The 14,273-nt window shown below is 45.2% G+C and overlaps 1 protein-coding gene across 2 annotated transcripts in view; it reads right to left on the reverse strand.

Annotated features, from left to right (window-relative positions):
- Positions 1-14,273, reverse strand: part of mcc (MCC regulator of WNT signaling pathway) — a 60,366-nt gene that overhangs the window by 10,930 nt on the left and 35,163 nt on the right. For both annotated transcript variants that reach the window (XM_035527523.1, XM_035527524.1), the window contains 7 exons: positions 11,081-11,230; positions 9,964-10,053; positions 8,524-8,672; positions 5,569-5,709; positions 3,920-4,020; positions 3,464-3,632; positions 1,784-2,018 (listed from right to left, as the gene is read on the reverse strand). In XM_035527523.1, coding sequence (XP_035383416.1) covers positions 1,784-2,018; positions 3,464-3,632; positions 3,920-4,020; positions 5,569-5,709; positions 8,524-8,672; positions 9,964-10,053; positions 11,081-11,230 — 1,035 coding nt within the window. The remainder of the gene's footprint in view (positions 1-1,783; positions 2,019-3,463; positions 3,633-3,919; positions 4,021-5,568; positions 5,710-8,523; positions 8,673-9,963; positions 10,054-11,080; positions 11,231-14,273) is intronic.

Raw genomic sequence — 14,273 nt, forward strand, 5'->3', positions numbered from 1 at the left:
CTAGCACTGATGTGAACCTTTAGGCTAGTACTGGTGCTGGGAACGAGGCTGGGACTGAGGTAAGCGCCGATGAGACTAGTTACTTTTGTTTTTCGCTATACTTATGGTGCACTATTGGTAACAATATAGTGATCTACACAGGGAATCTGAACTGTCCACAGACAACACAAAAAAAATGGCTGACACTGTTTAATGTTCTATTTAGAGTAAGTAGGGTGCAAATTCAGACAGATCTTAGGACTGGGCCTAGCACAGGAGGTCAGCACTGGCTAGCACCAAGGTCACTACAGAGGTTAGCACTGAGGTAAGCACTGGCTAGCACTGAGGTTAGCCTTGAGGTAAGCACTGGCTAGCACCAAGGTTAGTACCAGCTATAACTGAAGTTAGCACCGAGGTAGTAAAAGCCAGTTCTATACCTGCATATTATCAGCTGTAAATCAAATGATTAAAAAAACAGAACAAAACAAAACCAAAACAGAAGTTGGCTGGTGGTGGTGTGGCCAGTGGATTTGTGCCCTGGGTTAGAAGCAGTGGAGACTCTGAAATAACATCCTTCAGAACACTCTGTGATCCTTGAGCTCCAACCACGGGTCCACTCCTTCGTCTGATCTCTCTATACTAAAGCCACTTCTGTCCGGGCGCTGGATTACTTTGGCAATGCGTTATCCTGAAAGTAACGTGTAGACGTTTGGCTGAAGAGAAAAGGATGCCTCATAGATGACCTTGTTCTTAGACCACTAACCACCTCCAAACTACAGGTCCCTGAGGAAACTTCAGATGACCAGAGAAAATGGGGAAAACTGTGGAAGTGTCCGCCAAGTGTTTGCCCTCCTCTTCTGAGAATATCCCAAGTTACGTGGAATTGACTTCTAGTTACAAACCAGGATTTGGAATAACCCAAGTGTGTTACTATGATTTTGAGTAAGAGCTTTTAGCTCTGACAGGCCCAAACACTCACGTACACACGCACACACACCTTGAATCCAGATGGCCATTAGTGTAAAGCTGTCACATGGAATTTGTGACAGTGATGCAGGCCACAAGCGTGCTTCTCCAGTCAGGACAGCTTAAGGGGAGATAAATCAACCCTAGTGTTCTGGCCTGGTTAACACTGCTCTCAGCAGGACTCTACTGGGGACATGAGCAGTCCATCAGGAAGCAAATGACTGTCAGCTGGTTGGTCAGTCAGTTGACCAGTTCATCAGTTGTACAGACAGACCGAGTGTGTGCTGGTATGGCATGCTACGTGATGTGTGTGGGTAGTCTGCTGATTTTGTGTTGGTATTGTGCTGGTTTTGTGTGATAGTGTGTGTTGTATGCAATGTGTTATTTAAAGACATAAATGTGTGAAGTAATTAAAGGAAATGTCCGGCTCTGCTGCAGAGAAAAGCACTTTACTGGAGAAATATACCAGTAAAAATTTCACTTTGGCCAGTAACAGAAAAGGACACGCAGATGCACTGAAACACGGAGACAAACACAGCCTGAAAGGTTTGCTCAACACAAAGCAACACGGCCTGTTTACTTTTGTCAACACATTAATTCTGACATAACCTCAAACGGCAAGCCCTTTTTGTCTGGTCAAATCATGGGCCACCAGAGCAGTTTGTCAACGACTCCTAAACGCACAAACACAGGACAATGAAACCAAAGCAAACCAGGACTGACACCGATAGGCTCTGCCCACAGGCAAACCTTTTGGTGCCGAGGGGAAGCGTCAGACAAAGCCTAGACCAGGAGGCTCGGTATCCGTCTACAAGGGCACAAGGTGGGGCTGTCCTACCTTCATGGCCATGAGTTCCTGCATGAGCACGGCATTCTCCAGGTCGAGGCGCTGCGGGTCCCCGCGGGGCTTCACGTCGCAGCTCAGCGGGTCCATGTGGGCCCGCTCCAGCTCCAGCATGGTCAGCTTCACAGCAGCACGGTCATTCTTCAGTTGCTGCACGTAGTCCTTCAGGCGCTGCTCGTCCTCTTTGGAGAACTCTGTGTCACAGCTGCTGGCTGTGGAGCTGGTGGTGCTGAGGATGGTGGTCACACACCCACACCCACACACCCACACCCACACACACACACACACACACACACACACACACCACCATGTGGAGAACTGAAGCATGAAAAATTACCCTAAATGACTGCTTCGCTCTTCCAACAATCCCTCTAATTATGATGACTGTTCCCATTATCTTCCTCCCTATATAAACCACTCGTCACATGTGGGGTCCTCAGGTCAGTCACTAGGGGGTATGGGAAGCAGCGGCGGTACAGTGGACTGGTGTGTGCAGTAGCAGTGCAGGGTGAAGTCGACGGTTGTCACAGGATCGTCCCAGCTCCAGGGTGAGAACTGATGTGGGTGAGGGTGTGCACACTCTCCAGACAGCAGAGCAAACCGCACACAACCGGGCGACAACCCAACCAACAGCAACTCAGCATGAGTGCACAACAACTACACTGATTAAGCTTCCAGCACAGAAGAAACCACTGAAACCATTTGCATATTAATTTGATCTTTAACAAATTATGCAAATACACTGCTAAATAATTAATCATTTTTGACAAATATTTGTTATTGGGCAATGGAATATTTAAATCATATTTTGCATTTAAAAATGAAACTGTGGATTTAAACGGAGCCTTCATAGTGCTGATTATGCACTGCACTGGAAGAAACTGGATCTATTATGTGAGTCTCAGATGAAGGCAGCTCCAGAGGAAATTCACTACCATGTACAGAACGCTAGCTTAACAAGCACGGAACACAAACCAACTGAGCTGATCTTTACCATGCGTCTTCACACACAACAAATCTCTGAGTGCTGTGTGTGTTTCTCTGTGTTTTCCGGTTCATGCTGCAAGCACCTTCAGTTTTCACTCTTTGCACTCATACTCATCGAGTTTTTCATTAGCACTTTTCATCACCGTCTCATTAACATGGCTAATTTGTATTCCTAATGATCATGGCCAGTACCGTCACTCGTGAAGCTAAATCAGATCATCCAGCTAATCATGTTACCGACCAAGCTAGTGCCATGGGGACAGTGACTGATCAAGGAGCTCAAGAGGAAAACACTGATTAAATTAAAAAAAAAAAAGATACTCAGGAAAATTTAAATATTACGGCGCACAAATGGATTCTAACTCCACGCATATTACTATGGCCAATAGGTGGGCTGTGGGTCCTGCTGCAGTCTGGTCCTGAGTCTGATTAGGATGTACTCTACATGAACTTCTGATGTTTGAATTGACTGTTGTGCCTTTTCAAGGCTAAGAAGAGCTGCAGGGCTCCATGCAATCAATTACCAATTAGACTGTGATTAGCATAATATGCAGACGAATGACATCTTGTCTCGCAAAGACAAAACATGCAATTGCGCACCCACACTCCCACAACCCCCTGGTATGGCTAGTGCAGGACAGGCTCTAACACACACACACACACACACACACACACACACACACACACCTGGTATGGCTGTTGGATGACAGACTCTCCCAGGGCTGCACAGTGAAGGCTCCACCACAGCTGCCATCGAGGCGGGCGAGAAGGTCTTTAGCGCCATTTTCTGCCGTCTTCCGGCAGTCGTGCGCACGCTTCAGAACCTGCGGGATGCTCTCCTCTCCAGCCTGATCTCCTAGGAAATGCCAAGGCAACATCGCAAGTAGCATTAACATACAGCTACGGATGGGCCCGGATTCCCCGTTCCCATGCAGCTCTCTACCAGGCAAGTGCAGGCCCAGGGGCCGCGCTGCTTCAGTTACAACTCTAAACCAGATCAAACAGCGGTGCACACAAAAGCAAAGCCTGCATCACCAGAAACAGAGTCACTGTACACTGAAGGACATTTTGAGGAAAACACATCAGTAATGGGGTGTATGTGCGTGAAAGAGCGCACGTGTTTGCGTGAGCGTGTGTACTTACCCACAGTGCCCACTCCAGCTGCTCTAAACTGGCCCAACACCAGGCCCTGCTCACTCTCCGCCAGTGCCAACAGTAGCTCATAGGCCTCAATACACTGCTCACTACAACACAGCACAGAGTAGTTTCACACACATACTCCCATGCACTACTCTCTGGTTCACTCTCACTTTAGACCATGTTAGCACACCTAAAACTGCTTTTTATTCCTAAATACAGCTTGAGTGGTTGTGTGTGTGTGTGTGTGTGTGTGTGTGTGTGTGTGTGTGTGTGTGTGTGTGTGTGTGTGAGTGTGAGTGTGCACACGTGCCTACTCAATTTCCCAGGCCTGTGATTAATCGCAGGACTTTGTGAGCACGGCGCCATCTCCATCATTATGAGGGCTGGGTCAGTCCACAAGCCCCCCACAGGCCTGCAGCCACTGGACTGAAAATCAATCCCTCTCACCTCCCCCCCCCTTCTCACCCCAGCACACTGACATCACGGCCACCAGGGAGGAAACTCGACCAAGCAAAACAAACCTTCTGTCTTATTGAGCATCAAAAACCAAACACAGATGGTTCAACGTGGACTGTTATTTGGTACGATCCACAATAACGCAGTGCTGTGTCTATTCCTCGACCAGTTTAAGAATAAATGTATTAGGAAAAGAAAAATAGAAAGCTGAGAACTTAACTGTGCCAGTCACTCAGCAACAAAAATTACATGCAATTTAGTGAGTTACAGTCAACTTCTCAATATTTCCGCAGCAAAGTGGGTCCGGAACATTCTGCTGTTCGCAATTAGCCACGTGGTATTAAAGGCTTTTGTATTCCCAACAGCTGCGATGAAGCACTGAAGCAGGGTGAAGTCGGGCATGAAAACCGCGCCAACGGTGGATGGCAGTGAGCGGGTATCACATCTCAGGAGGGTGTGAAGGGAACAGACAGACAGACAGACCCACACGGTCACAAAGCCCCCTGAAGAGCAATGGTTCTGTTTATGCAAATGAAAATGCAAATTTCCGTCAATGAGAACGTCTCTCTGAGACCTCAGCCTAACTAAGACTCCTCCACCATCTCTCAGAACCTCATTAATGAACGACATTGTCCTAAAATAAAACACTCCCTGGCTGCATTTGAGCTTAAATCCAATCAAAGCTGACTTCCAAACCTGATCCCATGATTAGTTTGAGCTAAATGTGAGACAGCGGAGACCAGATCAAAGCTGAGCTTCTGAAAGGGAGTTAAAGGAGGATGAAAGTGAATTAATTTGCGTTTAAAAAGATCTGGTTATCTCTTCTCCAGCCGCAAGAATAATCCTCCTTGACAATCTTTGAAAATCATGACCGATGAGAGTGCCAATAAGACACACGCACACCCCCACAGAGACAGTAAAACACACACGTGTACTCACACACAGAGCCAGTCACATCTTGTCACAGAATGATGCTAGAAATCTCTCACCTCCACCACACAGACACCCAAGCTTACACACATGTACCCCCCACAATACAAACGCATGCACACGCGCACACACAAGTGCGTTTAGTCAGAGAGACAGGTGAGAGGCTTCTGAGTTAGACAATCCAGCACAGTGTTCCACACTGATGCCCTCTCCAGACATGTCTCAGCCACCCCAACACCCGCCATAGCATTTGTGTGTGTGTATACCTGTACTGCAGGGCTAGACGCAGCGCTGTAGCATTGGACTCATATTTGCCCACTAGCATGCTCATCCTCTCTGCATTACTCTTGCACTCCTCCAGCGTGATGGTGAGCAGGTCATTCTGAGACTTCAGGTGCTCAATCCGACTGTGGAGACACACACCAACACACAGCTCCTAAAGAAAATATTTACAGAGGGCCAATCCTTGCAGACTAGGTGGAGTTTGAATCCCTCATCCAAACCATTACTGGCAGAGAAACAGCATTATGTATAAGATTTGTATACATTATGTTTAAGAGACAAGTGGTTCACCAATACCATTTTAAATGCCATTTTGAGTTGTTTTTATTTGGATTTTATAAGGTTTCGTTTTTTGATTAACTGTGGACAAAAATAATTTAGTTGATGCATTTTTATTTAAAATACACTGCCTGGCCAAAAAAGAGGTCACACACTAATATTTCGTTGGACCACCTTTAGCTTTGATTACGGCACGCATTCGCTGTGCCATCATTTCCACAAGCTTCTGCAATGTCACAAGATTTATTTCTGTTCAGAGTTGCATAATTCCCCCCCCCCCCCCCCCAAGATCTTGTATTGATGATGGGAGATTTGGACCACTGTGCAAAGTCTTCTCCAGCACATCCCAAAGATTCTCAATGGGGTTCAGGTCAGGACTCTGTGGTGGCCAATCCATGTGTGAAAATGACGTCTCATGCTCCCTGACCCACTCTTTCACAATTTGAGCCTGATGAATCCTGGCATTGTCATCTTGGAATATGCCTGTGCCATCAGGGAAGAAAAAAATCCATTGATGGAATAACCTGGTCGTTCAGTATATTCAGGTAGTCAGCTGACCTCATTCTTTGGGCATATAACGTTGCTGAACCTACACCTGACCAACTGCAGCAACCCCAGATCACAGCACTGCCCCCACAGGCTTGTACGGCAGGCACCAGGCATGATGGGTGCATCACTTCAGTCGCCTCTCTCCTTACGCTGATGAGTCCAGATTTACCCTGTTCCAGAGTGATGGGCGCATCAGATTACATGACCTTCTTCCATTGCTCCAGAGTCCAATCTTTATACTCCCTAGCAAATTAAGGCCGTTTTTGCTGGTTAGCCTCATTGACAAGTGGTTTTCTTAAGGCTACACAGCTGTTTAGTCCCAATTCCTTGAGTTCCCTTCGCATTGTGCATGTGGAAATGCTCTTACTTTCACTATTAAACATATCCCTGAGTTCTACTGTTTTTCTACGATTTGATTTCACCACGTTTAAGTAAGCGCCGATCACGATCATTCAAGATTTTTTTTTCCCCACCACATTCCTTCCTCGTAGATGATGTTTCCCCACCGTCCTTCCACTTTTTAATAATGATTTGGACAGTTCTTAACCCGATTTTATTAGTTTCAGCAATCTCCTTAGATGCTTTCTCTGCTTGATGCATGCTAATAATTTAACCCTTCTGAAACAGATTAACATCTTTTCCACGACCATAGAATGCGTCTTTTGACATGGTTGTTTAACAAATGAGAAGCTACTCACTGCATCAGTTAGGGTTAAATAACTTGCTGACAGCTGAAACAATCACCCATGCAGTAATTATTCAATGGGAGGCTCTTACCTATTTGCTTAGTTAAATCCAGGTGGTGACCTTTTTTTTGGCCAGGGAGTGCAAGCACACTGCATGGTGTGCTTAAGCAAACAATGTAAATAAATGTTCACTTATGTTCAGCAATTTTGTGCATCAATTATTTTTATTAAATCGTATTTTCTAAGATGCAAAAATTACAGGAACATATCAGCATTATATATATATATGCCATAGGCCAAATATTAGCATCAGTATCAGCCATTGAAAAACCCATATTAGTCGACCACTAGAAGAGAAGACAGCCAGTGCTTAGCAAGATGGAGAACCCAACAAGAACAAACCCTCTGGTGAATATGAGTGCTAAAGGCACACAGCAATCCCTGCTGCAATCCTTGGCTTTGGAGCTTTTGAGTTAATGTCATCTGTGACTCATTAGTACTTCACACAAACCCAGTTACCAAATTCACAAACCGTATGCACACACTCACCACTAAATTAAAACAATACGAGCTTCTAAATTGAAACAAAACCGCTTCTCTCTCTAACTAAGTCATATTTCTTCACTGAGCAGCTGCAGAGATATTCTGATCACTGCCTTTGCTCTCTATCACATTTCCATGAACCCCAGCCCAAGGGCTAGTGTGACCACCACAAACATTCAGAAGTGTGACAGAGCAGAGCTTTTAAACGCCCACGGTGCACAAGTCTGAGCATGTACACCATTGATACCCCTTCCTCATCGCTCTCAGGGCTGGGGAATGATCTTGGTGTTAATTAGTGTAACTAAACAGAATGCTTCAGAACTAACCTCTTTTACTAAACAGTACTCTCTCTCTCTTTCTGTGTGTGTGTGTGTGTGTGTGTATAAAGTGGAAATAAATGTGCCTTTAATTGACTCAACTGACTCAGGGAGTTCTGAGAGTTCTGGCTTGAAAAGTTAAAAATCCCCCCAGCACAGCCAATACTGGCAGGGCCCAACAATGTGGCCTTTCATTAAGTGTTAGCGAGGGCGAGTGTGTATTTAAGAGAAAATGGCTCTAGCATTTGTTTGTGTATTAAGCCTCTTTCATAAATACAGCTGGGGAAAACTTACATGAGCAGAGTAGTAGTAGTGGTGGTGATAGTGTGTGTGTGTGTGTGTGTGTGTTACCATGTATGTGTGTGTGTCAGAGAGAGAGTGAGAGAAAAATGCATATGTTCAGCTCTGTTTATAGCATTTCCTCTTGACATAACCTAAAAGTGAAATGCCAAAACACATTGGAGGACAATTTGAGTGTTTCTGCCTGCTTTAGACTACTAACAGAAGGAAAAGCAAAGAAGCGAATGCCATTAAAAGAATCACTCTGTGTGTGTGTGTTCCACACCTGTTGAGTCTCTCTGTCTCCACCTCAAACTCGCGGATCTTGTTCTCGGAGATGGCTGAGCCATGAGAGTAGAGGGTCTGGAAGATCTCCTGGATATTGGAGCAGTCCTGCAGAGAGTGAGCCAGGTGCTCTGCCACATTACTGGACACCTACACAAACACACACACGCATGAAGACACACCCCTAAACACAAGCATGAACACACACACACACACACACACACACTCACTCACACTCACACCCACACAGTCCCCATAAGTATGCCCTGTAAGTAAGCCCCATTCCACCGTGATTCCTTCACATGAAGATTTAGCTAAATCCCTCTGAGGCCAACCTACATCACCTGTCACTCACCCAACTCCCCTCACTGGGCCTCCCTCTCTCCCTCTATCCTTTCCATCTCGCTTTATATTCTCCAATGCCCACAGAAGCTACACAGCAATCGTTGGGATTGATTTCACCCTCTCTCGCCCCCTGACTGACCCAAACACACACTCATGCATACTTTTGCACATATACACACACAAACACACACTTATACATATATATTCATACACACACACTTGCATACTTAATATGTACACACGTTCATAACCTCACATACAAACACACTCATACCTACACCCACACATAATTATATAAAAATATACACACACACACACACACACACACACACACACACACAAAACAGTGTAAAAGTAGCTGTGCATCAGCAAATGGACGGAAATAGCCGAGATACTCAGATTATCGAAGACAGGAAAAGAGAGAAGGAAGACAGAGGGAATGCAGCAGAGTAAGAAACAGAAAGAGGGGAAAGAGACAGAGAGAGCTAGAGAGAGAATAAGGGAGACGGAGAGAGATAGAGAACGACTTGGAGAGAGAAGTGTGGAAGAGTGAGAAACAGTGAGAAAGAGGAAGGCTGAGAAAGAAGGAGAGAGAATGAAATCTAAAGGATTGTGGGATATCTGTGGAAAAGAGATTTTCTTCAGCCTTAATGAAGCCTGAAGCAAGAAAGTGTGTGTGATGAGTTTGTGTGTGTGGGTCACCTTCTGTGTCACAGAGGGCTGGTTTGGCTGTCTGCCAGAAGCTCACTGAGAGAAGGCTGAGAGACAGACCTCCCAAATCCCCCGAGCGAACAGCGCCCCCGCCCCCCCACTCTCCTACCATCCTATTCTTATCTCAATCTCTCTCCCTGGCTTTGTCCCCCCCTCAGCCTGACACTTCTTCCTACTCACCCAGTTTCTCTGCAAGATGTGCCGCATGTGCTTTCTCACAATAATCACTCTCTGTCTCTCTCTCCCATTTCATAAATCCTCCTGTCTGAAACTTCCCTCAACGTTATTATCTCTCCTTTCTTTAGACTTGTACAAACTCTGTGCATTACTCTCTGCCTCTCTCTCTCTCTCTCTCACACACACACACACACACACACACACTTACCCCAATGCTGCTAATTTCGGAGCCCAGTACTGCTCTGTCAGTTGATGACGACTCTGAGCGTGTCTTGGACAGCTTGACTCGTTCAGCCACCTAATAACACAAAACACAACCAACCAATCAATCAGTCAGTGAACCAATCAATTTACAGATCATTTTCTTCAGTATTTAAAGTGCCTGTAATTGATATTACAGTTATTGCCAACTTAGCCACTGAGACAGTCCTATGGAGCTAATTTTGTTCCAAATGTTTCATATGGAATAAAGAAATTCACAAGCAAAATATTAATTTGCCAAATCTAAGAAATATATTGCAAATCAAATTAAAAGGAATTAAATTGAACTTCGTTTCTCAACAAGACCACTACACAAACCCACTGTCATTTTGCTAGTCTTTGATTTAATTTTTGCAGATTTGGAAAGTGCAAATAGTTCACTATAAACTAGCCAGCATGTTTGACTGTGGCTTTCTATACTGCTCACAATTCCCCTCTTAATTAGTAGACCAGTAGAGTGTGAATGAGTGGTAATCTTTATGAAAAATAAAGCTTGATTTAATTTTCATTATTTGCATTCAATATATTTTACATTTTTAAAGATTAATATTTTGCTTGGGGATTTTATTTCACATGAAACATTTGACCCCAAATGAACAGAGTCCGCTCCGTCTCTTCAACCCACACCCAACCCCATCCAAACCTCCCTCATACATCCCTCCCTCCAAACACATGCACACTCAGTGCTTAGCCTTTCCTTTTAAGTGCTGCATGCACACAAATATAACTGACAGGCAGAGAGGCCCGCCTTCTTAAAGAGAAGTTCATTGATTGGTCAGTAGAGTCAGACCATGTTTTCAGTTTCTGACTACAGAACCCAGCCCAATCACAGAGATATTTTTCTTTTGCCTCCGAGCAAATAGCTTAGTGATGATCATCAGGAAATAAAAGACAGTTTAGCCAAAGCGTTGCTAAAATCAATAACATCAATTCTAAAGTAACACAGGTTCATTTATGCCGGAACAGAGGGAACATTCTAGAGAGAGTGGAGGGAACCTGACTGTACTGGGAAGATGGAGGCATGAGCACATGTGAGTGTGACTGTGTCTTATGTGTGTGGCTACCTTGGCTACAGGAATGTCATTGCTGCTGCTGCTCGTGCTCAGTTCGCCCGTGCTGGGATTGACCGGCCGCCCGGCTGGGGTCAGACGCCCAGGACTAGACTGTCCTCCTCCTGACTGAACACTCTGTAGACGAGTCTGCAGCTCCCTTACCTAGAGAGAGAGAGAGAGAGAGAGAGAGAGAGAAGGAGAGAAAGGGAAATGGAGGAGGAGAGAAAAAGAGAGATGGAGAGAGAGGGAGAAAGAAGGAGAGGGATTGAGTGACAGGGAAAGAAAAAGAGCATTCCATTGTGAACTGATTCAGAGTCACTGCATTTCAAACCCTCCGCTCCACTCATCTGTATAGAAGGCTCAGGATACCATATTACAAAAAAATCTGGAAAATTCCTTCTGCTGCTCTGTAGCACTGACGTCAATCCAGCGGGGCCTGTCAGTTCAGTGTGGCATTGTGTTTTCAGATGGCAGCTCTGAAGTGGGTGATAAATGGGTGATAAATGGATGACATAAACCAGCTGGACCCACTCAAATCCCACTGCCCTGAACACAGCCCACAAACAAACCTCACTGTCCTGAACACAGCGCACAGACACGCCCCACTCACCTGAACACACACCCAGAGAGAGAGAGAGAGAGATTGTGTGTGTGTGTGTGGGTGAAGGACCACGTAGCAAGTTCTGGAGGTGCTTATGTCTGTATGTGTGATGGTCAAAGCAAAGCACCAACACCATCTGACACCAGGTCTGCCTCCACCCACCCTACAGTGCATACACGGACATTTGACACCTTATTTACAGGTCTTATCCCATTCTCTGTTGTGTACATGTATGTATGTATGTATACAAACGCACGCACGCTGAAATCTGTTGTCTACCTCGAGTCTGCTTGTGCGTTCTCTCCTTTGTCAGGATCTCAATGAGTAAAGACACAGAAACAACGAGCTGTTTGTGTGTGCGCATGTGTACTTCACTCCCTGCCTGCTCCAGCCTGTCCTCACCATCCCCCACAAACCCAGTAAACCACTGTCCTATATGGGTCTGTCCTATATCAGGCCATCCCTCACTGTTTGGCTTCAGACAGCATTCTGAACTCGGTCGTCACTGCAGTCTCTGGCCCTCTGTCTCTGCTTCAGGCGCTGCCTGTCTGACTGCCGCCCTGATTCTCTGCCTCATTGCCTCTGACTCAGAGCAGTTATCTCCCACTTAATGACAGCTCGGCATTGGAAAGTTCTCTGCTGAGTCACACAGATGCCCACCTGAGCCTAGCTGATACTTGGCTGTAGTACAGCAGCAGTAATAAAGAGGCCACTGTTCATCCAGGACTCAAGCCACATATAGACCCAAAGCATTCAGGCCACACCCATGCCGGGGGGGACAACTTTGCATTTTCCATTACTTGCACACTTATCTATATTATTTTTAAATAAATAAGATTTAAAATGCTGATTTAAGGTTTTACATGATTCCAAGGCGCAAAGCAAAGTCAAACAGACATCATAGTAGGCTTAAAGCTATCAATATACAGCAGAGTTAACGTTAACTATCCACAGGGTATTTACACGATCCTGATAATATCCACATCTGTGTGTGCAGCAGACATTTTGTGTCTGATATGTCAAAAAGTCAGCCAATTAATTCGGTATCAGAGAATGGGTTTAAAAGAACTGGTATCCAATGCCAGATACATTAGTTTGGCTACGTTAGTTAAGCTACCTCCATTCTAAATAGCTACATTAGCTTGCTCTAGGTTAGCTCATTAGCTAGCTACCAAAGTGTTTACAGAGACTAAATGGTTTATAACTAATTGGTTCATCCTCACCCATTAGTCACTTTTAATAAAACCTTCTGGAAAGAGCATGTGGAGATTAACATTGTAATCAGGGTTTGAAATTAACAGTTAGCTACAAGCCACTGTTGCTAATGTTGATTGATAAGTTCATAAGCATATGTATTTGATTCAGAATGACACAGAACAAGCATATTAATAATAGTGCTAATAATATACAGCCTAATAGTAGGCTCTAGACTGAGCACTTTGCTAACATTAGCTATCTACACAATACTGACTAGCTTAGCTAAGGTAAGAGACCTAAGGGACACTGACAGTCACCTTTAGCTTTTCTATAGGCTGATGTGGACATTTAAATGTTGCAAGTGCCCATTTACTCCCTTTTAAACTTTGTGGAATGTTTTCCCCCCCCATGTTTTCCCTCCGATGACATGATCTGCTCTGTCTCTATACCATAAAAAGGGAGTCTCTTGTATCAGATTTCTGGTAGACAAAACAGGACTGACAGACATTGGAAACTATAATTCATCACTGATTGGATCATCTCTAACCAATTCCAAGCCTCCAATTTCTGGGATGAGTCCTGTGTTTACGTTCCACAAGACCTCAGGGAGGTGAAACAGTCCAGAAAACACAAGGAGACATGGCGTTTGGCCAGAGCAATGCGAAGACACACACACACAGCAGGACCGCCCACCTGCTGCCCCTCTGCCTGACTTTCACAGGGTCAGAAGAGGCGTACGTGTATTAGTGTGAGCCAGTGTGTGGTGAGCTTGGGCGAGCGAGAACTAATGCAAGGGCAGGTGAGTGTGTGTGTGTATTTGTGAGCGTGAGAGAGACAGAGAGATGCAGAGACTCACAGCCCATGCAATAATGGAAAGAAATGCAGGTCCAACACATCTAGAGGGCAAAGCACTGAGTATGTCATGTCCTCTCTCTCTCTCTCTCTCTCTCTCTCTCTCTCTCTCTCTCTCTCTCTCTCTCTCTCTCTCTCTCTCTCTCTCTCTCTCTCTCTCTCTCTCTCTCTCTCTCTCTCTCTCTCTCTCTCTCTCTCTCTCTCTCTCTCTCTCATGAATTCACTGACCACCCTCAGGCTGCCACCACAATCACACAATACAGGCATGTTTGTGTATGTACAAGTTCATGACGTGTTTGTGTGTTTATACACGCTTGCAGGTGTGTTGGGATAAAATGTCAACTGAGAGGCCTGGAGTAAGAACAGATTTCCCAATCTTCATCTCCCGGTGGGACACCTGGCACTTGAACAGCATTCACGGGTGTGTGAGCGATGGGGAGAGAAAGCAAGCTCTTGGCAGTGTCTTTTAGCAGAGCTCATTTCCTAGCATCAAAGCTCCCCTACCAATAGAAGGGTTGCCAAAGGACAATGAAAAAGCCATACATATCCACAATT

Source organism: Electrophorus electricus, chromosome 6, assembly GCF_013358815.1.
Source record: "Electrophorus electricus isolate fEleEle1 chromosome 6, fEleEle1.pri, whole genome shotgun sequence".
Taxonomy (NCBI): domain Eukaryota; kingdom Metazoa; phylum Chordata; class Actinopteri; order Gymnotiformes; family Gymnotidae; genus Electrophorus; species Electrophorus electricus.